The 26,629-nt window shown below is 37.1% G+C and overlaps 1 protein-coding gene across 2 annotated transcripts in view; it reads right to left on the bottom strand.

The window, feature by feature from the left end:
* The window catches only part of MAN1A1 (mannosidase alpha class 1A member 1), a 182,018-nt gene that overhangs the window by 52,267 nt on the left and 103,122 nt on the right, over positions 1-26,629 (bottom strand). For both annotated transcript variants that reach the window (XM_039467632.2, XM_039467633.2), the window contains exon 6: positions 22,425-22,519. In XM_039467632.2, coding sequence (XP_039323566.1) covers positions 22,425-22,519 — 95 coding nt within the window. The remainder of the gene's footprint in view (positions 1-22,424; positions 22,520-26,629) is intronic.

Below are 26,629 nucleotides of genomic sequence, written 5' to 3'. Positions count from 1 at the left end.
GTGTGACTCTACCCTTGTCCCTACTACTTGGCCTCCCAGTGTTCAATTCTCTTCTTGAAGGCAAATGAAAGCTGCTTTTTATTTTTAATTTTTATTAAAAAGAAGTATGAACACAGCAGTAATGCTAATTTTCTGCAGCAGGCACTTTTTGAGATAAAGATTTCATATTACTCATCATATTCTCATTAGTAACTAGTATTCATGTGTAATAAATGACTTATCTCAAATTATTCCCAAATATATTTGAGGCAATAACTTTATTACTAGGATAATGATATTAAGATGACTATTTTGAAGGATATATAAAAACATTTATCAGAATCAGTGACTATCAAACTGTGTTCTGGCGACAAAAAAACTGCAGATCAGAAATACTAATTGTTCTGGATAAAAGAGGTTCCATGGTGAAAGAAGTTTGGGAAATAGTGTTATAATAAAGCTCCATCCCAGAGATGGGCAATGTACATTGCACATCAGCCAGTTAATAGTTCTGAGAAGTTTACAGTGATGAAACCTCTTAAACCCAGTGTTGACAAACTTATTTATCTACAGAGCTGTTTTCTTTTCATAGGCCATTAATATTTCAAAGACACAATATTCTGGGTGATGCAATTTGGGAAATATTACTTATCTATAAATTCTGTTATGTTGGCTTAAACATTTAGGTATACATTTCATAAATGCAGTTGTGTTTCAAGTATTTTTGACTGAGAATCAATGGCACCCACTTATGTTCTCTGAGTATAAAAACTTTAACAATACAGCGCAGAGCATTTCATTTTTCGTGAGCCTTTCTCCTGGTTTCCTATAGTGCAAATTCCTTTGTCATGCTTTCAACTCAGGCAATCCCCTCTTCCATTTTTAAAAATTGCAGAAAATAAGCAGATAAAGGTATGTACATATATCTGCACGTTCTGGCTTTAGTTTTTTGGTGACTGGACTCATTCTAAGCTGTAGCAACTGCGAACCTGAATCCATTTTATACGACATTCTCTTCTTCAAAATAAACAAGTATATTTTTTAAAGTTATTTTTGACTATCCGAAACAAGTGAACAGAACTAAAAGATACAAACTTGCTAGCTGTGTTAACTACATGCTCTTTCTCACAAGGGAGGCCTTTGCTTTGGTAGCAGTCTATGTATAGTCAAACGATCTGACGGCAGATAATCTCAAATGAAATTTTTTTCTGCTTGATAGTGAAACCAATTCCTGGGGACCAACCAGACCCAACATTTCAAGGGTCTACCCTAAGAACTTGCATTTGCAGGCTTGTGTTTTCAGGAAAAGGTAAAAAAAAATCAGAGATAAAACATAAGAACCTAAAACAACTGCTCCTGGTAACAGGCATGATTTGGTCATAATGCTCCATGGCTCTTAAGAGCAGTGAACCTGAATCAACAAGACACAAATACGACCTTGAGTGCTTCCTACTGATGCCAAGACAAACATGAGATCCTGCCGCAGTCTGTCCACGTTCGCTCTCCAGGCTGCTGCTCTCTGCCCCAGGCAGCTTTGCCATCCGTCAGCCTCTTGGCCTTGCCCTGCTCCTTTTCAACACAGAGATCTGACACTCCATGGGCCCCACTGCCTGGACCATCCACTCTCTTCTCTTCCCCTAGCTCTCATCTACACATCCCCTTGATCTCAGCTCAAAAATGACTTCTTCATGTCCTGCAATTCGAAATGCTTTTATGATTAACAAATGTCTGTCTCCCCACTAGACTATAAACTCTGTGAGAGTTACCAAGAAAGCATTTTGTTGACCAGTTATCCCCTGCAGCTGGTCCAAGATCTAGAAGAAAGATGTTCACTGATATTTCCTGAAAAATGAACATTTTTTTGTTTTAGGGGAAAAAACCCCAAGTGAACATATTACTCTTTAATTCTCCCAAGAACTTTCTTCTTCATGCCTTCAACACAGTTATGTACTAACAGAACTTTCTGGAGTCCCTCAACTCCATGGTATAGCTATATTGGCAGTGGGAAACCAGGTGTTAAGAGAAGGGGATGGTGATTACTTTTTCAAGGTAGGGAAAGGACAAGGATGAGAGCAAGAAATGATGACATCTTTCACAGATGAGGTGACACAACTGGACCTTTAAGACTAGCAGTGTTTTGTTGGAGTAAAGTCCTTCTCAGCAGAGGGGCTACATATGCATGAACATGGGGTTACAGAGTGTAGTGCTTATTTAAAGAAAAGCCCTGCGGCTTTTGGGAAACAGAGATTCTTGATTAAAGGGAAAAAGGATGAAGAGCAGAGGGATAATATGTTTTGAGATGATGAATCTTGAATTATAATTCCCATAATCCCCACGTGTCAAGGGTGGGTCCAGGTGGAGGTCACCAGATCATCGGACAGCTTCTCCATGCTGTTCTCATGATGGTGAATGAGTCTCACGAGATCTGACGGTTTTATAAGCATCTGGCATTTCCCCTGCTTGCACTTATTCCGTCCTGCCATCTTTCAAAGAAGGTGCCTGCTGCTTCTTTGCCTTCCTCCATGACTGTAAGTTTCTTGAGGCCTCCCCAGCATTGTGCAATTGTGAGTCAACTAAATCTCTTTCCTATAAATTTCCCCAGTCTTTGGCTTTTCTTCATAGCAGTGTGAGAACAGACTAATACAAGTACTGAGGTGCTTTCATCTAGAGAAGGCTCCTCAAGGCTGGAGGCTTGAGGAGTCAGGACAAGGTGGAGGGAAGACCAAAGGTCTCCTCATTCCCTGAGGGCCTGACCAAGGCACTGAAGGAGGGATGAAGCTCCTGGACTTGGGGAAAATGCTTTCACTCTTAACCACTGAGGTTCTCACTGAATATAATTTCACATTTGATCACATTATCACAAAGATGGTGAGAAGAGAGAAGAGTAGTGGAGTCAAAAAACAGCATGAAGGAAGGAAAATCAGTTCTAACAAAAGATGTTTAAAAGAATCCAGATTCCATAATCCTAGGCTTCACATCCAGGTAAGAAAGGGGCTATGTACATAGTTGCCACTTTTAAGTCTTCAGAGAAAGATTTTGAAGTTTACATTTATTTTTTACCTTTAAATAGTGAGAATAAGCTTAATAAAAGGTGGTTGTATACATCAAATCCTAGGATTACTGGTGAAATACAGTTTTAGCAGGTATGTAGAATTCAACCTGACCCATGGAAAACGTTTTAAAATAATGTTGGAATTACTTAATGATCAATATACTACAAATAGACAAATAGAGTGATGCCTACAATGCCAATAAAATACTAAGATAATTTTCTCTTCTCTGCCTTTGCCCTGGGTATTGGGAAGTTTAAAAGCATAAATTTATTTCTTTTAGTTCCAATAGTTCCAAACTATCTCAAAAGGAAATTCAAATTATAGAATTTGATGTTCATGCTTGTACCAGATTAGATTAAATCAAATTAAGGCTTTATATATATATACACACGTGTGTGTGTGTGTGTGTGTATGTGTGTGTGTGTGTGTATTTGGAAATCCTTTGTAGACTATAGAGATTACAGAAGCATAAAGCACTAATATTAGCTTATCTGGCTGCCTATAGCTTCTAAATTCAGAGTTTTCCTGACTCCCGCCCTTCTCCTTTACTCTTGTTTCCTTCAGAATCAGCACAATAATGTATTTTGTAACATCTTTAGTTTGAAAAGGGACCTATTCTCCCTTTAGAAAAACTTGAAAAGCAAATTTATAATTCTTATGGATTATTCTATATAGTGCTATGCTTATGCTATAAATTCCACTTTTTGAAACTTTTTTCAATCATAAATATGAAATTATCACTTTCTTGCTCTTAAGACTCAGAAACTCAGATGAGTGATTTCTATAATCTGAATCCCTTTGAATCTAGCAAAAATTTTGGATCTAGCTATATTGTTCATTTATCACTTTTTTAGTATAGATTGACACCCTCCACTATTTTATTGCTTACCCAACCAATATTAGAGAGTAATGTGTTTAAGTACTTTTCAAGCAATTTCACATTAAAACCACCTAAGAAAAGCTCTTGATCCTAATCAATAACCTCTCTGGGCACATGACACAGTCTGACCTACTTTAAAGTGAAGAAAATTAATACAAATAAGAGAGTGTGACTATATAAATATAGTCTTGTAATATTTACATCTAGTTAAAAATAATTTAGAACTTTCTTTTAAGCCAATTTAAAAAATATTCTCAAGAGTAATCTAAACAGGATCAAAGTCCACTTAATGTAATAAGACAATATGCCCATTATAAACTGTCAGATCGTAAGAAATTGGTCTGGGCTTAAAGGTAAATGACATTTAGATATTTATTGTTTATGGCAGCAGCCTTTGAAGCTAAATACAAGACTCTTAATTAGAGTGCAGTAAGCATAGGGTACAAGAGGAAACTATCAAAGCTGCTAATTTTAAAACCTATAATCAAGAAAAAAAGCTTTCTTAAATCTTCAGATGTACTATGCTCCTGCCCCTTGGTGCTTCTCTGAAAGGTGACATACAAGAGATACCGGAGATTCTTGTAGAGACTCCACAATGAGAAACTGGCAATGGCATCATTCTACAGCTTTCAGTGGCTTTTGATGTATTGTGGATTATGAGTTATAGAATGCCACCAATACAATTAATTTTAAAATCCAAACTCTCTGCACAGTACAATACTTACATTATCACAATACTTTGTAAAGAGCTGGACGGTGACCACAATAATACCTGCATCAAACAGATTTTTGGATTGTCTTGAGGCAAAGTATTTAATCAAGAGTTGTCATTTCATAAAATGGAAAGGTGTCCCCACATTTGCTGATGGCTTTTTCTGTAACAAGTCATTGTCAGCAAGTATGTTTCCTACCAGATAATTTGAAAAGAACAACACACTTGATCTACCACTTCAAGATAAGACAATTTAACAAGAATAGAACAAATCTGCATTTTGAAAGAAATTCATTCTACGAAAGATTACTTTGAAACTAAATGTTAATGAAAATACTTGTGAAAGTGCTTCACTTTTAAAATACATGTCTGTATTAAACTTAAAAACTGAGTTTTTCCTACCTTGTTTTAAAATCTTCCAGAGGAAAAGTTTCAGGAGTTTCCGAACTCATTTTTAAAAACTGTGTTTGTATGTGTATGTAGGTATATAAATTTTAAACATTTTTTTAATTTTTTTTTTTTTTTTTGGAGAGACAGGGTCTCTGTCACTTAGGCTGGAGTGCAGTGTTACAATCATGGCTCACTGCAGCCTTGACCTCCTGGACTCAAGTGACCCTCCGACCTCAGCCACCTGAGTAGCTGAGGCTGCAGGCATGTGCCACCATGCCTGGCTAATTTAAAAAATTTTTTGTAGAGACAAGGTCTCGCTTTGTTGCCTAGGCTGCTGTTGACCTCCTGTGCTCAAGCAATCCTTTGCCTCAGCCTCCCAAAGAACTGGTAACAGGTATGAGTCCCTGCAGCCAGCCACATAATTTTTATATTAAAAATTATACGCTCTAGCCGGGCACGGTGGCTCAAGCCTGTAATCCTAGCACTTTGGGAGGCCGAGGCGGGTGGATCATGAGGTCAAGAGATCGAGACCATCCTGGTCAACATGGTGAAACCCCGTCCGTACTAAAAATACAAAAAAATAGCTGGGCATGGTGGCACGTGCCTGTAATCCCAGCTACTCAGGAGGCTGAGGCAGGAGAAATGCCTGAACTCAGGAGGCAGAGGTTGCAGTGAGCCGAGATCGCGCCATTGCACTCCAGCCTGGGTAACAAGAGCGAAACTCCGTCTCAAAAAAAAAAAAAAATTATACGCTCTAAAAATTTATATACAGGCATACCTCGTTTTATTACACTTTGCTTTACTGCACTTGCGAGATATCGTGTTTTTTACACATTGAAGGTCTGTGACACCCTACGTCAAGCAAGTCTATTGGTGCCATTTTTCTAACAGCCTGTGCTCATCTTGTGTCTCTGTTTCACGTTTTGGTAATTCTTGCAATATTACAGACTTTGTCATTATTATGATATCTGTTACGGTGATTTGTGGTCAGATGGTACAATTCTAAGTGTTTTAGGGTGCCACCAACCACATCCATATAAAATGGTGAACTTAATTTATAAGTGTATGTGTTCTGAGCTGCTCCACTGACCAACTGTTCCAAATTTCCCTCCCTACCTTTAGGACCTTCCATTTCTTAAGATACTACAATATTGGAATCAGGCCAATTAATAACCCAACAGTGGACTTCAAGTTATCACATGAAATTGAGAATCACATGCTTCTCACTTCAAATCAAAAGCCTGAAAATGATTAAGCTTAGTGAGAACAGACCAAAACCTAGGCCTCTTACACCAAACAGTTAAAGGAAATTAAATGCTCCTGTGAAACCATGAATAAGAAGGCAAAACAGCCCTATGAATACATGGAGAAAGTTTTAGGTGATGTGGATAGAAGATCACACTAGCCACAATGTTCTCTTAAGCCAAAACTTAACTCCAGAGTAAGGCCCTAGTAAGAACTCTCTTCTACAAAGACTGACAGCAGTGAAAAACCTGCAGAAGAAAAGTTTGAGGCTAGTAGAGGTTGGCTCGTGAGGGTGAAGAGAAGAAGCTGTCTCTGTAACATAAAAGTGCAAGGTGAAGCAGCAAGTGCTAGAAGTGCAGAAGACTTGGCTAAGATTATTGATCAAGGTGGCGGCCACACTAAATGACAGATTTTCAATGTAGATGAAACAGCCTTCTACTGGAAGAAGATGCCATCTAGGATTTATCATGAGGAGAAATCATTGCTTGGGTTCAAAGCTAAAAAGGACAGGCTAACTCTCCTGTTAGAGGCTAAATGCAGCTGGTGGCTTTATGATTCCGGAAATCCTAGGGCACTTAAGAATTAGACTAAATCGGGCTGGGTATGGTGGCTAAAGCCTATAATTCCAGCACTTTGGGAGGCTGAGGTGGGCAGCTCACTTGAGGTCAGGAGTTTGAGACCAGCCTGGCCAACATGGCGAAACCCTATCTCTACTAAAAATACAAAAAATTAACTGGGCCTGGTGCTATGCTCCTGTAACCTCAGCTACTCAGGAGGCTGAGTCAGGAGAATTGCTTGAACCTGGAAGGCAGAGGTTGCAGTAAGCTGAGGGCATGCCATTGTACTCCAGCCTGCGTGATAAAGCAAGACTCTATATTCTGCCCATGCTCTATAAATGGAACAACAAAGCCTGGATGACAGCACATCTGTTTACAACATGGCTTACTGAATATTTAAAGCCCACTGTTTACTTCTCAGAAAATAAGATTCCTTTAAAAATATTACTGCTCATTGACAATGCACCTGGTCACCCAAAAGCTCTGATGGAGACTTACAGAGATTAATGTTGTTTTCATGCTGGCTAACATAACGTCAATTCTGTAGCCCATGAATGGAGGAGTAATTTTGAGCTGAGTGTGGTGGCTCATGCCTGTAATCCTAGCACTCAGGGAGGCTGAGGTAGGTGGATCACTTGAGGTCACGAGTTTGAGATCAGCCTGGCCAACATGGTAAAACCCTATCTCTATTAAAAACATATATATTAGCCAGGTGGGATGGTGGGCGCCTATAATCCCAACTACTCAGGAGGTTGAGGCAGAATGATTAATGGCTTAAACCTGAGAGATGGAGGTTGCAGTGAGCCAAGATTGTGCCACTGCACTTCAGCCTGGGTGACAAAGCCGACAAAGCAAGACTTTGTTTCTGGGAAAAAAAAAAAAGAGTAATTTTGACTTTCAAGTGTTATTTAAAAAGCACATTTCATAAGGCCATAGCTGTCATAGACAGTGATTCCTCTGATGGATCTAGGCAAAGCAAATTAAAAGCCTTCAGGAAAAGATTTGCCATTATAGATGCCATTAAGAATATTGTAATTTATGGGAGGAAGTAAAAAAAATCAACATTAACAGGAGTTTGAGAGAAGTTGATTCTAACCCTCCTGGATGACTCTGAGGGGTTCAAGACTTCAGTGGAGGAAGTAACTACAGACATGGTAAAATAGCAGGAAAACTAGAATTAGAAGTGGGGCCTGAAGATGTGACTGAACTGCTACCCTCTCATGATAAAACTTTCACAAATGAGGAGCTGCTTCTTACGGATGAGTAAAGAAAATGTTTTTTTTTTTGGGGTTGGAATCTGGTGAAGATGCTCTGCACAATGTTGAAATAACAACAAAGGATTAAGAATATTACATAAACATAGTGATAAATCAGCAGCAGGGTTTGAGAGGACTGACTCCAAATTGGAAAGAAGTTTTACTGTGGGGAAAATGCCATCAAAGAGTATCACATGTTACAGAGAAATCTTTTGTGAAGGGAAGAATTAAAGCAGTAAACTTCATTGTTAGCTGGGTGTGGTGGCTCATGCCTGTAATCCTTGAACTTTGGTAGGCTGAGATGGAAGGACTGCTCGAACCCAGGAGTTTGTGACCAGCCTGGGCAACATAATGAGATCCCATTTCTACAATTTTTTTTTTTAATTAGCCAGGCTAATTAAAAACCACTGGTTTATGGTCCCGATATATTTGTGTGATGATAGTTCCAGCTTCTTTGGAGGCTGAGGTAGGAGTATTGCTTGAGTCCGGGAGGTTGAGGCGGCAGTGAGCCATGATCACGCCACTGCATTTCAGCCTCAGCAACAGAGTGAGACCTTGGCTCAAAACACACAACAAAAAAAACTTTGTTGTTGTCTTATTTTAAGAAACTGCCATAGTCATCCCAACCTTCGCAACCACTACCCTTATCAATGAGCAGCCATCAACATCAAGGCAAGACCTTCCACCAGTGAAAAGATTACTATTTGTTGAAGGCTCAGATGATTGTTAGCTTTTTTTTTTTTTCAATAAAACATTTTTAAATGAAAGTATATTCATTGCTCTTCTTAGACATAATGCTATTGGACACTTCATGAACTACAGTATAGTGAAAACATAACTTCTGTTTGCACTAAGAAACCAAGACACTTGTGTGACTTGCTTTTATTGCCATAGTTGCTTTACTGTGGTGGTCTAGAAACAAATACCTCCCAGGTATGCCTGTATTTATATATTAAAATTATATACACATAACATCTATTTTTCTGTTAATTTGCAAGAATGTATGATGATCTCAGGAAAGACAGATGTTTGCTAGCAGAATTAAAAAAAAAATTATTTGTATAACTAGAAGATGGGATTTGAAATAAACGTGTTTCAGGAATGTCAGCCAATACCATACTTTTTTCATCAGCACTACTTTGTGTCTTTTCATCATGTGGGACAGATGTTAAAATCAAGTTTGAAATAAGCACCATAGACCTCTGAATCACTCACTATGCCGCAAGTGTTAAACAGGAATTTTAAGAAAAAATGCATTCACTAAAAATATCAGTATCTCACACTGCTCTCACTAAAACTTTTCATCCATTCTCAGTAATTTATAAATATTTTATTTCTTCATCTATATTTTGTCCCTTTATAATCTTTTCAAACGCATCAAAGTGAACATGACATATTAGTAGAGTGGTATGTGTACATATAATTTATAAATAAGAATACGTGTTTTGAGGTGAATGCAAAAAAAATATTTTACTGATGAGAGAGTAATCAAAACAGTTTAAAGACCACTGGTTTATGGTCCCGATATATTTGTGGGATGCAAATTCCTACACCATCATGAGCTAGCTATAGTAATTCACACGTAAATAGATAAAAGAACTGCATTTATTACAGTGTAACTTTTTTTTTTTTGCTGTTCAATTTAGGAGCCTCATAATTTAATACTTCATAATTAAGGAAATCACCACAACTTTAGTCCTTATTCTAGTTTCATTTTAGGGTACTGCAATAATTGGAAAATAATCATTCTTCAGCTGGGTAGTTTCATTGTATACTTCTCTTTGTTGTCCCAGAGGATAACAATTACTATTAGGACTCTATAATGCTTCTGTGTTTGCAGAAGACTGTGCATTATAAAATGAACACATGAAGAATTGTTAGAGCTACAGATGTGTATACACATCACATGCACACACACACATACATACATACACACAATTCTTTACTTCGAAATCCATTCTTCCTTGCTAAGGTCTAAATCAAACACAGTGTGGATGGCCCTTTAATAATTTCAGGCAATCTGGATGAGCACTACGCTGGCAGCAACCTGTCTGACATCCTGAAATTCCATAATGATCTAGTCTTTTGAGTCTAAAATATTGCTTAGCTCCTCAATTTCTAGGTCCTGTCATAAATTCAATTTTTGTAAAACTGATACCACTTATTAGTCCTACTTCAACAAATAAGAAAACTAATGCTTAAACAAAGTATGTTGACTAATGGCTGGGTAGCAAGCTAAATTTTTTTTTTAATAAAAAAAGATATGTGATCACACTTAAAAAGACAGAGTTATATTCAATAAAGCACAGCACTTTAAATACACACAGTTAGATGGACCTAGGCAAATATATATACCTGTCACATTATTCTTAAAATGATGGAAGCAAGACTTACATCCTTGCTCTTTCTGCTGCCTTTTCTGCTGATTTTTCTTAAACACAGTCAGCACAGTTATAGGAACTGGCACTGTCAGATGATAAAAAGTATGGCAAATCTGTAATTCATTATTTATTTATTTTTCAATGTGCATTGCAGAATGTCCACCAGGTATAAAAAGGCACCATACTGACAGCTTTTGGGGACAAAGGGAGAGGAAGACAAGACATGCTATAGCTCTCAGTAGAGAGAGAACACCAAGGACATAGGACATAGAAAAGTAGAGATGAGAGAACACATAAGAACATGTAATTGTTTTGTCCACAGCATATGGAAGACCTCTTGTAAAATTATATTGTCTAAGGGCTTAGTGAGTAGACTAACTGACCTTTGAAATAAACAAATATAATCATATTTTAAAAGAAAGAAACACAAATTCAAACTACTTGTATAATGTACTCAAACACAGCCATTTGAAATGATACCCATCTTAAAATGGCATAGTTTTTATTGTACTTTTGGGGGGCAGAAATAAATTTGAGAACAAAAGTTAAGCAGATTTATGCTTAAATTTTGAAACACTGTTCACTGATAAAGTTATTATAGTAATTGCACAGGGTCTGTTTATTAATTTGTCACAATTAAGTCAATAAGCGCTTTACTAATGTCCTATTACTTGATTAGTTTTGAAAGTGATTATCTTAAGAACTTGACTTAATTGGAAGCCTCTCAATTTACAAGGTACATTAAACTCTCAGTACCATCTTAAGATTATTCAACATATGCAGGTCAATTACCAGTAATCACTGTTTTGCACAAATGTTCCATAAAAACTATAGCATGACATGACAAAGAGGGAAGCAAGATTTAATTAATATTGTTAAACTTCAACTCACACTTTCAGTTTAAAAGGGCAACATGAACATTCATATAAAGTCTTCCTGAAACTGAGTCTATTATTAAAAGATGAATAAAGGAATCCTAACAACTCTCCACCTTACAGATGAAGATAATTTGTCATGATTGCTAAAACACCAAATTGCACTGCCTGTACTTATGCCCAGCTGCACATTAATTTCCAGATTCGTAAATTACAATTAATTCTTAGTATCGCTCCATCACTTTTTTATTCTAGTTAATAAAAACTGCAATTAATTATTGTTCATCCCATTTTTCAGAACAGATCAACTATAGCTATTGCTGCACAAGCAGGAAGCATGGAGTAGTTAATGTATCCACTGAGACTGTGAGGCCTTTAAAACTACTGGCTGTAGTCTAAATATTTTATATTGACCTTCCAATTCCCACTCAAAGATTCAATATAGTTAGCTGAATATTTACAGTGATTAACACTTATGAGAGCTGATAAAGTGCCTTGATACCTGGACTGATTTTCAACCACATATTCAAATTATTTCGTAAACTTTTAAATTAAACTTTATTAATTAGATATTTGAAAGGTTTGTCCCACAGTAACAACATAAGCCCTGTCTTGAGATTAATCACAGGAAAATTGATTGCTGCGTCATTAAAAATCTGGGGAAGTCAATTCCCTGAAAAGATTATTCCATTGCTAGTTTGTAAGGGAGGTATATGAATTGATGCGTTCTGACTTGTTCCTAATCTAAGTTCTGTACACAGCATAAATTTCAAACTGCTGAGGCCGATTCGCCACCAATTATGTGAACAGGGTGAATAAAGCTGAATCTGTAAAACACTAGGTTCTGTGCATTTGAAAAACTTGAGATGAAAGCCACTTTGAAATTGTTGCATTAAAATAACTATACTTGTCCTTACATGAAGTTTTCCTGGTGAGTTAACTGCTTAAACTGTGGTACATGCTCTGGGAAAATTAGTGGTCATATTTAAAAATGCAGTCCCCTCTGCTTTGAACCAAGGCTCTATTTGCCCAAAATTAAAGGTTGAGGAAGCCCTCTTAACAGAATTCTCACATACCACAGGTCACTTAAAAAGGGATTTAAGCAACTCTTGGTATAAACTGCCTCTAAATTCTCTACACATCGCCTTTGATAAACTTCTGCACTTTAATTATTCATATGCTACATTTTACCCTTAAAATCTAGAACCTTCAGAAAGCACAGAAAAATATTTTAAAATATCTAATTTATTGTTGAGCAAAAGGTGAACCTGGTCATTCCATTCATGTCAATTTTCTGCTCTTGCCCTATCAGAAATGCAACAGGTGCCTGAGCAGATGGAAATTCATGGAAAAGGAAGGATGGTGGGGTGCAGAAGAAATTAGGATGGCTACAGCCTGTGTTTAGAGGCAGATATGGTCTGCTCCATCCTCCAGAGAATAAAAGACACTTAAAAAACCCATTTACCTGGGTGTTAACTTCAATTATGACCAGAGAGGTGGGAAGAAAGGAAACTGTTCAGGCATCCTGAGGTTCTTCAGATTCCTACTGCCTCACAATGCATAACTAAGAACATCAAAGCATCCTCTGTTCAGAATTACTTGTTCCTAACGTCTGCATAAAGGTTGCTATACACAAAGTACATTTAAATTAAGTGTTGCATCCTTAACTGTCCACTTGCAATAAATAAATGTCTTTAGTTTGGTCAAGCTACTGAGTGCCTGGCAGAGCTGTAGTGATCCAAAGTTTGGTGAGAGGATTAAATGATCACCGAAGAGACCTCTATTCCTTCCTGCTCATCTGGTGGAGGGGTAATTCCTGATTCTGTTTCATCCTTCCCAATACCCTTAGGTACTGGGCCAGGTTACCAGCTGTTTATAGTAAAGCCACTTTGCCTGAAGCTACAAGTATGACTTTATTTAAATAGCTTCACTTTTAAATAGCAACCCAGAAGTGTTTAATTAAAAATGCCTGTTCTCCCCTTTCCCCCCATGCTAAAAAAGCCTAAAGTTTGCTTTCTAGTCTCACTGGATTAAAAAAAAAAAAGTACAGGGGGAAAAAGGACATGTAAACTCTTTTTTGGTAATTACTGCTTGGAATTGGCTGCTCTCCAGAAGCAGCAACAAACTGCTTAGAGTTAAGTAGAAACTTTGTGTAGGAATGAAAGTAAACTAATGATAGAAACAGAACACAGGCCCACCCCGGACTCCCCAACAGTGGACCTGGCTGCCTCACTGAACAGCTCTGAGATTTAACCATATGGCTGTGATGGCTCAGTCATTTCTTATTACAATGGTTCTCAAAGTGTGGTCCTTGGGCGAGCCGCTGCAGCTTCCCTATCAACTGGGATCTGGTTAGAAAAGCAAATTATCAAACTTTTCAAAACACCTAAAGAATCAGGCTGTGTGTATGATCCAGCAATATATGCTTTAATGATCTCTCCAGGCAATTCTTATATATTCTAAAGTTTGAGCAGCATTGTTATTAAAGCTGGGTATTTTAAAAGTGATTTTCTAGGATATTTAAATTTCAATAATTAAATTGACCATTAGTGAATAGGGAAACGTTTTCAAATGCAACTGAGATGAGAAATAAAGCTATCCTCAGCATATAAATGTTAGATTTAAAGCAATGATTCTCAACCCTAGCTGAATATTAGAATGTCCAGGAAGTTTTTTAAAAATGCCAGGATTCTATTCTGAAACTAACTGAAACAGACTGGGGGAAGGGGAAAGATGAAGGCAGAAATTACGTGTGTGTGTGTGTGTGTGTGTGTGTGTGTGTGTGTATGTGTGTGTGTTTATATATATATTAGAATCTCAGTTATTCTAAGGAATGGGAAAGTAGAGAATCACTGATATAAAGCAACCAGAACAGTTAAGACACTTAACAGAACAGTCTAAGAACTAGAAAACAGGGCTATGTGGCTATTTATAGCAGGCAGACAGACAGGCAGACAGACAGACACACACATACACACACACACTTTCATAGACTGGGTTTGCACCACATTAATGAGGCACTAGATAGCATGTCAGACTTGGGATAAGAACGTAAAACTATATTGCCTTGCACCTTTTAAAATCGAATGGGCTGAACAGTTCTAGTTTCTAGTACATAATTCAACAATAAATATAATTTTAGGGGCAAATTTAGTTTTGATCCTATAGGTTGAATCCCAAATGATAACTTAAAAAATAATAAAAGCTGGAACATGGAGCCACTACTATCTTACATAAACAACACTGAGACATTCTCTCCACACTTCTGACTGGTTCTGCGATCTCTTTTCTGCCAGAGAAAAATAGAACTTGAGCTTCAACAGGTAAGGAACATCGATGGCTTAAAAATGGAATACTACCATAAAAGGGCACCAGAACCAAGTTAGTCAGTTCTAGCTATATACTATTTTATCATATACCATATTCATATATACTCTTTCATAATGAAATATTGAGAACAAAACCATAAATTAAGAAAAATTCCAATGTCCATCTGTTTCACGGCACCCTGCAAGGTTTAACCTCCTTTTGCACATTAACTAATTAGATTTCCATAAAGGCCTTGAGGCCATCAAAATAGGTACTTTTGTTGCTATTATTTTAGTTTTACTTACGAAAAGATAAACTCAGTTCAGTGAGTTTTCCAGAGATAGACTGCTAATAAATAGCAGATTTAACTATGGTAATAATAATCTAATTTCTGACATTAATAACTGTACATATCACTATTAAAACCTTAAAGTATTGTTGATTACTATTTCCAGAAGAGTATGAATGCCCAATGAATTAAAATAGGAGAGAAAAATGGGAAACCCAATATTAAAAATAAATCCAGCTGGGGAAAAAAAAAGAAACCATAAAGAAGATTAACTTAAAATACTTGGAAAGACTGTAACTTCTTTTTAAAAAACTTTTCTACAGTTGATAAACTTGTCTTTGAATTCTTAACAGATCCATAAAGTATATAAATAAAACATAAAGTATAAGATGGAGTTCTGATTTTATACTCAGGCTTGTATCACTGCTACAGAACATTTTTAGGATAATTAAGCAATATTTTTGCCTCATAGAATATTAGCACCATTAAATCAACTTGATCTGCTTATGTACAGAAAATTTGTTTATTGATATTTTCATATTATTCCTATTATATGAAAGTATGCAATTGCATTTTGCTTCATTTGAAAATACAATACTCTTCTTTCAAATGTGAAATCAGGAATTAAAAAACTGTTAGCAAATTTAATAATGCAGAAATTTATGCTTTAATTGTCAAATAAAAACAGGGAGATACAGGAAAATACTTTAACAATATTTAACCTATTAGACCATCTTTCACAGTTTGTGTTTCTTAAAATTAACCAACTATGATGCAATATTTAAACATTTTATACCACCAAAGCATTAACAAACCCAATAAGGTGGCTATCATCTTTTCTTTCTTTTTTTTTTATTGCATTTTAGGTTTTGGGGTACATGTGATGAACATGCAAGATTGTTGCATAGGTACACACTTGGCAGTATGGTTTGCTGTCTTCCGTCCCCTCACCTGTATCTGTCATTTCTCCCCATGCTATCTCTTCCCACCTCCCCACCACCCCACCCCTCCCCCATTTCCCCCCAACGGACCCCAGTGTGTAGTGCTCCCCTCCCTGTGTCCATGTGTTCTCATTATTCAACACCCACCTATGAGTGAGAATATATGGTGTTTGATTTTCTGCTCTTGTGTCAGTTTGCTGAGAATGATGGTTTCCAGGTTCATCCATGTCCCTACAAAGGACGTGAACTCATCGTTTTTGATGGCTGTGTAATATTCCATGGTGTATATGTACCACATTTTCCCTATCCAGTCTATCATCGTTGGGCATTTGGGTTGGTTCCAGGTCTTTGCTATTGTAAACAGTGCTGCAATGAACATTCGTGTGCACGTGTCCTTGTAGTAGAATGATTTATAATCCTTTGGATATATACCCAGTAATGGGATTGCTGGGTCAAATGGGATTTCTATTTTTAGGTCCTTGAGGAATCGCCACACTGTCTTCCACAATGGTTGAATTAATTCACATTCCCACCAACAGTGTAAAAGTGTTCCTATTTCTCCACATCCTCTCCAGCATCTGTTGTTTCCCGATTTTTTAATGATCGCCATTCTAATTGGTGTGAGATGGTATCTCAATGTGGTTTTGATTTGCATTTCTCTGATGACCAGTGATGTTGAGCATTTTTTCATATGTTTGTTGGCCTCCTGTATGTCTTCTTTTGTAAAGTATCTGTTCATATCCTTCGCCCATTTTTGAATAGGCTTGTTTGTTTTTTTCTTGTAAATCCGCTTTAGTTCTTTGTAAATTCTGGATATCAGCCCCTTGTCAGATGGGTAGGCTGCAAAAATTTTTTCCCATTCTGTTGGTTGCCGATTCACTCTACTGACTGTTTCTTTTGCCGTGCAGAAGCTGTGGAGTTTGATTAGGTCCCATTTGTCTATTTTGGCTTTTGTTGCCATTGCTTTTGGCGTTTTGGTCATGAAGTCCTTGCCTACACCTATGTCCTGAATGGTTTTGCCTAGATTTTCTTGTAAGGTTTTTATGGTATTAGGTCTGATGTTTAAGTCTTTAATCCATCTGGAGTTAATTTTGGTGTAAGGTGTCAGGAAGGGGTCCTGTTTCTGCTTTCTGCACATGGCTAGCCAGTTTTCCCAACACCATTTATTAAACAGGGAGTCCTTTCCCCATTGCTTGTTTTTGTCAGGTTTGTCGAAGATCAGAGAGCCAAATCAAGAACGAACTGCCATTCACAATTGCTACAAAGAGAATAAAGTACCTAGGAATACAACTAACAAGGAACGTAAAGGACCTCTTCAAGGAGAACTACAAGCCATTGCTCAACGAAATAAGAGAGGATACAAACAGATGGAGAAACATTCCATGTTCATGGTTAGGAAGAATCAACATCGTGAAAATGGCCATACTGCCCAAAGTAATTTACAGATTCAATGCTATTCCCATCAAGCTACCAATGACCTTCTTCACAGAACTGGAAAAAACCACCTTAAACTTCATATGGAACCAAAAGAGAGCCCGCATAGCCAAGTCAATTCTAAGCAAAAAGAACAAAGCAGGAGGCATCACACTACCGGACTTCAAACTATACTACAAGGCTACAGTAATCAAAACAGCATGGTACTGGTACCAAAACAGAGATATAGACCAATGGAACAGAACAGAGGCCTCAGAGGAAATACAACATACCCACAACCATCTGATCTTCATCTTTTCTTAAAATTTACACATGACATGCTTCACTAGAATACTCTTTCACTATTAGAAGACATCAAACTATGTACTATTCTTAATTAAAGCCCTATTTCAGTTAAAGTAAAGCAATCTGCAACTTAATTATAATAATATAAACTGCAGTGTAATTAATGACATCGTATGTATTTTCATCAGATAATTAGAATAGTCAGTAAATAAAGCTTTACAAAGCAGGAAATAAAACAGGTGAGGAGCTGTGCCTCATTCATCACCTCACTGACTAATGAGAGTCTGAATGAAGATCAGTCATTTACTACACATGCCTTGATGGTGTGCAATAAAAGTACACACTGCAGACAGCTCTACTAACTTAATGTAAAACAAAGCAAGTGTCAGAAATACCCATACAGAGAAGTGATAAAATAGTGTATAGCTTAAACTAGCTCATTTATCAAGAAAGACAGAATAATTATTAAGAATGCCCAAACTGTATGCCCTGTGATAGAAATGAATGATGGGAACATTAACTACATTATTTTAAGAACACACTTTAAAAAACCCCAAATCTAAGTCTACTCTACCTAGACTCGAATTACCTTTGGAAATACGGAAACGGTGAAACACCTGATTTTACAAACCACGGCAGTGATTTTTCTGCTTCAGGTTGGAGAAAAAAAAGCATAGGCCTCTTGCTAATAGTAATAACAAGAACAGACACCAAAGTTGACATTCACATTAGAGAAATTGAGTTCTACCAAAACCTAATATTAGAAAGGCAATGATTTTCTATTAGCAGAGGTGTTGCGTAACTTACGCATCCTCAATCTATGATTGTATTGGTGAAGGAAGCATGTTAGTCTAGTCAGGAACTATGTATAGCATCTAGGTTATCAAATAAGTACTTGCTATTAAATCACAATTTCAGTTAACTTACAAATTAATATGGCAGCTCTTGAATTAAGAATTTATAATAGATGTGGCAGAAAAGACAATTTAAAAATATATTTTTTTCTGAATACCTTTTGGGACAGAGTTCCTAATGTAGCATATGAGTGAATTCTTTAGGTTCTCTGCATATATTCAGCTTGCACAAATACTGAAATACAACTTGACTTATTGATGTTTTGTCTCCAAATACATAAACTTCCCCAATTCAAAATACTGCTTGCTTTAAATTCAACCTGGTGAGTACTTACTATCTCTCCTTGGCCCACCTTACATTTGTCAATTACATGTTGACTGTATAACACAGAAAAAATATATTCTGCTTTACCAACCAGGCTGAGTCTCCTGAGGGAAAGAACATGTCTGTTATCTTTTTGAATAAAGTGAAGAGAAGTAGAAAATCTTCCCAGGACTTAGTAAGAAATCTTTATTACAGCAGGAACTCAAATTAATGCTTATTTTTGACAAAGAAAAGGTAAAGAAACCAATTATCTTTAGGCAATAACCAGAATACCAGAGGAATGTGAACAGATAATACCAATAAGTTCACACTGTTGTTAACATATAGATGCTGGCAAAGAGACACATTAAAAACTAGTTTCAAAATTGAGACAGAAGAGCAGAATTACGATATTACAGCCAGCACATTCAGTGTTTCTCTAGGGCAATTCTTGCCAAGAGTTTCAAAGCCAGTCAACAATGAATACACAGCTAGTCTAAAAAGCATTCTTTAAGCGCCACCCCCCCCCCCCCTTTTTTTTCTCCTGGGAAGCTTTCTACATTCTCTTATTCTGGGAAGTTAATTAAGAAAATATTATTTTGCCAGATATATTTTTTCCCCTCTCCTTTGAAACTTCTGCTGGTGACAGCCTTCCAAAACTGGGAAAGCATCTCTATGCCAGCTGTCCCCTATATCTTGGCCCATACTGTGAAAATAAAGTGATTCACAGAGAACAGTATACATGCACAAGTGACATCAACAGCACATCTTGAAAAGTAATACTGTAAATAAATATGAAATGTCACATCTTCCCCTACAGGAAAACTTTTAAGATGAAAATCAGCCTCATAGCTGGAAGTACAGCTGATTCAAGGAGTGTACTTGATTGGACAAAGGAACAGGAGATATTTTAGTGAACTAATATTACTATTAATTTTGCCAGTGCTTATTTTGTGAATTTGGGTAAGTCACTGGTATTTAGTAAATGGGATTGAGAGTGGATAAAATATATAATTAAAAATTCATGCATGTTGCCAAGAAGAAACTAAAGTATTTTTATCAGCTGCCAAATGGTTGCTCAATTTCATTCAGTTTGACTTGAAAACATCAGTGAATACATAAATGAAAATGACACATTTTTTACCATATGCAATTTTCTGTAATCTCTGAAATTAAATAATAAGTTCTAATGCAAAATACTGTGCAAAATAAAGTCATAAAAATCTGAACGCCCTGGTTAATAAATTCTTGACAGACATCATTATGAAAGATAATAGATGATTTAGTAATTTAATAAATTAAGTATTTATATACTGAAAAATATCTTCATGGTACACTAAGGATAGATTTAACTAAGGAAAAATCCACCTGGCAATTAGAAATAAACACGAAGTAAAGTTAAATATACTTCAAAATGGTATATTTTGAATTCTAATTTCTTATGCTTATTTCAAGTGAGGCCAGAACTAATTAAGTAATATCATCATCTCATAAAAATCGGCTCAAGTTTTGCAAAGATGTAGCCCACACCTCTATTAGTTTTAGTAGATCTTTCTTCAATTTCATTACCTCCCAGGAAACAAGAGAAACTAGCTTCACAGAATTTAAGAGAAGGCTGGAGTAATCATATTCTCTGGGATTATAAACTGGGGGTCCTTGGTGGGCCTCCATTGTACTGTTAGTTTTTGGAAATTGTGTAAAAATCCACGTAGTCAGGAATATGCATTTTATGAGAGGGACGTGTTTCAGCAGAATCTTAAAAGTGGTCTGTGAACCTCAACATGCTCACAAAATAATGACTGAATTCATCTACCTTCCTGGTTACAAATTAGCCAAAAGAGTTTAAATGACTGCTGCAAAGATAAACCTTGAGTAGCTGCAAAGACCTAGATTCAGGTCTTTTGATAACCAATTAGTTCACTGTACTACTATGCCCATATCGCTTTTCTTAGTAGAGAAAAAATGAGTTAACTGTGCACAGTGTTTTTGTGAACATATCTTGTTTTAGGTAAGAGAATAGTATCTTGGTCAGAAATACTACTTATAAATACAAATTCTGAAGATATGAAAGGTAAGAAAGAAGATCTACAGGAGTCAAGTAAAACACTCATGGGCCTCCAAACACAAACCAAGCTGCTTCCAAGCCAAGCTCAGACCCACCCATGCCTTAAGACACTACAGCACATGTATGATCTTCAAGCTGACAGAGAAAGCCTGAGGACCCCTAAAAGATGAACAGATAATGAGGCATCACATTCTAAAACAGAGAGCTATTAATACCTCAGTGGAACATGGCCCAGAGGTGTAAACTCTCTCCATCCCACTGACTCAACAACTCTCCGCCCCACTCCCCACACCTATATGTAGGTACAACATGATTTAAAGGTTTAGATGCATAACATACAAATGAAAATAAAGCATGGCATCTCACAAATTTGTTAGAAGAAAAAGAAAATTAACAATGATTTATTTCATGGTTTTATGATCAATATTTGGACAGAATGTCACTAAGATAATAAGGAAGAAATGTACATTAATCTTGCCAAACCATGCTGTGCAATCTCTTGGTGTTTCTAAAACCAGAAAGCTGCTTCATTTGTACATATGCATCTATGTGCATATAGACATCTAAGTACATATTCTAGCTCTACCATTTACTTACTGTATGGTATTGGACAAATTAATTAATCTCTTTGTGACTAGAGCTTCCTACTAGTAAAATGGAGATAAAAGCATTGACCTTTTTGGGTTGTTGTGAGGATAATATGCGGTAATATGAGTAAACAGCCTATCACATTTTATAGTGACAATAATGGCTGTCATCACTGTCTCATCATTATCACAGAGAGGTACAGGCCATTAATAACATCTGGGCAGGAAGGTGTTCAGAAGGAAGCCTAAGACAAAATTGTTTATTAATGAAATGCTTATGAAAACTCCAACTACTCTCTGGGAGAACACCAGAAAGTCTGTTCAGCTTAGGGTGTGTGTGTGTGTGTGTGTGTGTGTGTGTGTGTGTGTATGCGTGCATGCGTGTACGTGTGTGTGTGTGTGTGTATGTGTGTGTTTTCCAATTGGAGCCACATTCTCAAGAACTTGGCATATCAGTGTTCTCCACCAAAGAGTAGGAGAAGGTTGGATTGATCTGGGTGAGTGGATCAGTTGCCTTCTCTTCTTACAACTTGGGGGCTGGGTAACTGCAGGTGCTCCCAATCTCCGTTATACCAATTCCTTTTATGGGGAATCTGATTAGTGCAAATATTGTATCTCTGCCATATTTCTGACCAGTAGCTGAACTAAAATAAGGGTTCTTGGGAATTTGTTTCTTTGGAAGTGAAATGCTTCGATGACTTATCTTAAAAGATAATAGGATTCTCTTGGTATTTATGGAGAGAGACAGTATCATTGATGCAATGTCACTATGAAACACTGTAAACCCCCAATCATGTCTGGCCTGAATGACTCTGTTGAGGTCATGCCGTCCCACAATGGGGACACACCTGAGGCTATGGAACACTGAAAAGCTAATAGCTGCCAACAAAAGACAGATTTCAAGGCTCCCAGTGCAGTTTGTTAGTCACCAGCATCATACAAGTAATTATCTGTCTGATGTATACTTATTAGGCAACAATCCTCAATATTCCACCTTAAAATATGTTGTTGAAAATGAAGAGTTTTACCTTTTCATATTCAGCAAAGCCCAAGGTATTCCAGAGGGAGTATGGAATGCAGGTAGCAATTTTATCCCAAGTTCCACTGCTTTCTTTCGGAAAATCTGAAAAGTTAAACAGTTAACTGTAAGCTACTGTTGCAAGCAAAATAAGATGTACTAAACTACTATCTAATAGTTAGCACTTTTCTACTTTAATATTTTATTTATCTGACAAAAAGCTCACCAGATTACAAAATTGCCTAGTAAAGCAACAACAGTCCAGGGGCTATCATACTGGGGATATTAATTCCCAATCTTGGTTGCACATTAGAATCACTTGGGGAGATTTAGATGCTACTGACGTGAACATCCTACTCCTGAGACTCTAATTTCTATAGCTGTAAGCTTCTGGATTAGTATTTTAAAAGCATCACAGGTGATGCCCAGTGATTTCAATGTGTAAGCCAGGGGGAGAACCACTGTTGTTGGAGGATAAGACCTGATCTAAGAATCAGGAGATCTGGTCTATTCCACCTTCAGCATTATTATTTACTAGAGCACAGAGAAAGGAGAAGTTTTAAAATGGCATCATCACAGGAGGTCTATGTGTCTTCTCAACCCTTGCAGCTTTAACTTTCTCTGACAATAAGTGTAAGTGATATAAAAAATACTAAGTTAAATTAGGTACAGATTCTGCCTAGAGTTTAGCAGGGAAGATAATTATATGCACATAAATATTTAGAACACAGATGAGATAAAATACTAGGTGAGTTCAGTGACATATTCAGGTGAATTCAGTGAGGCTATATGCTGGAGATAGCAGGTAGATGAGAACTGTATGCAACATTGAAACAGGGCTAATAATACCACAGACTGGAGTGAAGACTGGAAGTAAATAGGAGATTCCTGAGGGATAAGCCTCCTCCCCAAAGAAAGAGGCAAGTGGGGCCCTACAGAATAAGCAGGGAATATGGCAGCCTGCCTGACAAAAAAAGAATACTGGTAAATGAGGTCAGGCATCCACAGCTCAGGCCAAAACATGGAGGGCCATAAATGCAAGACTGAAACTTTTATTCTGGTTAGAATGGAAAAATAATGAAAGTTTCTGAGCAGCCAATTCTATTGCACAGAACTGTGTTTCATTAGATGATATCCATCCTCAGTTTTAGGTCCAAAGAAAAGCACTAACTTATTTACTGAAGAAAAGTCTGCTTGGTTGTGGCACCAAGCAGGTGCCTGGTCCCCTCTCCTTTAAGCCGTATGACGGAGCATGGTGGACTGGAAGTGTACCATTTCTTCCTCAAACAAGGAAGAAGTGAGAGAGGCTGGAGGAGCCCTGAAGAGCATGGAGAATGGAAGCAAAGCTCTCTCAGCCACTGGGGAAGCATTCACTAAAGCAATTGACAAAGAAGTCACGTGTGGCTTCTCCAGAAGGAAGAGCTTCAATGCCTAAACCTGCTCTAAGCCCTGAGCCTCCCTACGGAGACATCTAGGCACTCGGGCTCCCAGACTGAAGGTAATCCAGTAATACCAATGTTGAGGCTACTTCCCAAGCCCTATCTTTTGAAATACTAAAAAATATTGTTTTTTTAATTTAAAATTTTCCTTACATACCAAAGATCTTTTGGAATCTAACTCTCATTTAGTAGTGAAGTCAAGAAAGAAATGATTTGGTTGACAGTCAATTTAGATAAACTGATATTCCTTGCATACAAATAAATACATTTGTAATATATAGACAGTGCTAAAAAAAATAGAGGTGCCATTTTCTCCACAAATTATTGTATCTCTTGTCAAAGGGGATAATTTCCTGTATCAGTAACTAATAGTTTACGGAGAGGAGAAAAAAAAAAAAAAAAAAACAGAGCAAAGGGTATATTCTTTCCCTTTCTCTGCCTTACCCTAGAGAATTTCACGTTGTCTCCTGCTGTAAGGATTTATCCAATCACTGCCCAGCCATCTGTTGAATTTCTGGTTTCTACCCAACTTTTTAAACCTGTTAATTAACTCCTTTTCAAGAAACTTACATAAGATAGAAGTCAAACTATGTAATTAAAACACCAAGTTGGATATAACCATATGGCATAGGAGTTGAGGGCTCACGCTTTGAAGCACAACGCCTGTGCTTGATCTCAGCTCCACTTCTCCAAACTCGGCAATCTCGTGTAACATGCCTAATTTCTCTGTCCTAAGCTTCCTCATCTGTACAATGGAGATAACAACAGCATTTACTTTTTAGAGGCTGTGGAAAGAAAGAAGTTATTATACTTTAATACTTTAGGACACAGAGTAATCACTAATAGGTAGTTGTAGTTTTTATGGTGATAATGATAATGGTATTTCCTCCAGAAGCTGGCTTTTATCTACCTGTTGTGTTGGTGCCTTCTACTTATTCAGCCTCCTCTCTCTCTCATTCTCTCTCTCTCATGGTGCTCCCAATCTCCGTTATACCAGCTCCTTTCATGGGGAATCTGATTAGTGCAAATATTGTATCTCTGCCATATTTCTGACCAGTAGCTGAACTGAAATGAGGGTTCTTGGGAATTTGCTTTTTTGGAAGTGAAATGCTTTGATGACTTATGTTAAAAGATAATAGGATTCTCTGGTGGAGTAGGAAAGGTTTTTTTTTTTTTTTTTTTTTTTTTTTTTTTGTGTGTGTGTGTGTGTGTGTGTGTGTGTGTTACTCCCCACCTGCCTCTTCCTTGACATACACACACTCTTAGTCATGTTCATTCATTCTCAACAGCTAAGGCCTCCATCTCATCACCTATCTGCATTCTTGAATTCAACTTTCTATTAGCTCTAGTTCAGTATTTCTACCTGTGTACACACATCACAATTTGGCTGTATTGTTATCTTCTGAAACTTAACATGTCTAACACAGAATCAATCATTTAATATCCTGGGCAAACTTTCCCAGCTCTACCACTGACATTATTTTTTGGTCAGTCCCCTGGACTCAAGTGAACAGGCATTTTGACTTTTGATTTACTGTCCCCTTCAGTCACCAAGTATCATTGTTAACTCGTCTGAAATGTCTTGTATGCAGTTCATTCTCTGATAGAAGCATAGGTCATGTTCTCATTGCCAAGTAAAATGAAATGCATGATTAAAAAAAAAAAAGAAGGTCCTCCTATCCAGCCTGCTACTTTCCTTATTTCCATTAATAATTTTTCCTCATCTCCATTAATCTGTATTTATGTTACCAACTTTCTCTTTCTACCATACAATTTTCTTGTTCAAGAAATGATAATGACTTCCTCTGTTGTCTAAAATAGTAGGTCAGATCTGCTCTACCGACGGTTCAACCACCTCTGTGAATCAGATCCTTCAATTATTTTCTGTCCATGTGGCTCTGGCTCCAGCTCCAGCTTCTGAGTCTTCACGGTCTTAAGCACTCATTCCTGTTCAGTCCATCTTCGCAACTTTATTTATACAGTTCTCTCATTTTAAATCATCCTCTTCTGCCTCCTTTTGGCTGATCCAAATTTACCTATTCTTTAAGGCCAAAGTCAAGTCTTGACTGCAGGCCAAGACTCCAGGCCAAGATCTTTACCTTCTCTGAACTCCCACACTAACTAGTACCACACAATGCAGTCTTTGATACAGATCTCTAAATGCAAGATATAGAAGGCAAGAGAGAGATCTCTCAACGTCTTCTTGTGTGTTTTCTCTCATATCCTCCAATAATTTTTTTCTTCTAGAAGTAGAGAAAAAGACCTCAATTTCTCCTTCACTGTCTATTATACATATCTAACCCAGATTAAGTCATTTTGTATTTAAATTTACTGATATCATCACAAGGCGATGTAAGTAGTAGGTAGGATGATATTCATAGTCTCAGTTCATGGATAGGAACAGTGGCCCTTTCCCATACCGGGGTTTTTGCACTTGGGAGTTTCCTCTGCCTGCAATGCTCTTTCCCAAGCTCTTTGCATGCCTGGGCTCATTTTTACCTTCAGGAATCTGCTTAAATGTCCCCTCTTGAAAGGTCTTTTTCTAACCACCCCACACAAAGTTGGCTTTCCTTATTTGTTATTGTATCACCTTGTTTATTTTTGTCCCATTATTTAGCATGTCTAAATTATTTTATTAGCTTATTGTTTGATAACCCCGGTAGATATGATCTCAGTGAAGGCTTGGGAGCAGCCGGCACTCAATAAATGTTCATTTAATAAATAAATGAATCAATTAAGATTAACTACTAGGTGAGTACAAAAGTAATTGTGGTTT

Source organism: Saimiri boliviensis, chromosome 4 (genome assembly GCF_048565385.1).
Source record: "Saimiri boliviensis isolate mSaiBol1 chromosome 4, mSaiBol1.pri, whole genome shotgun sequence".
Lineage (NCBI taxonomy): Eukaryota > Metazoa > Chordata > Mammalia > Primates > Cebidae > Saimiri > Saimiri boliviensis.
This window is presented reverse-complemented; position numbering and strand designations above follow the sequence as displayed.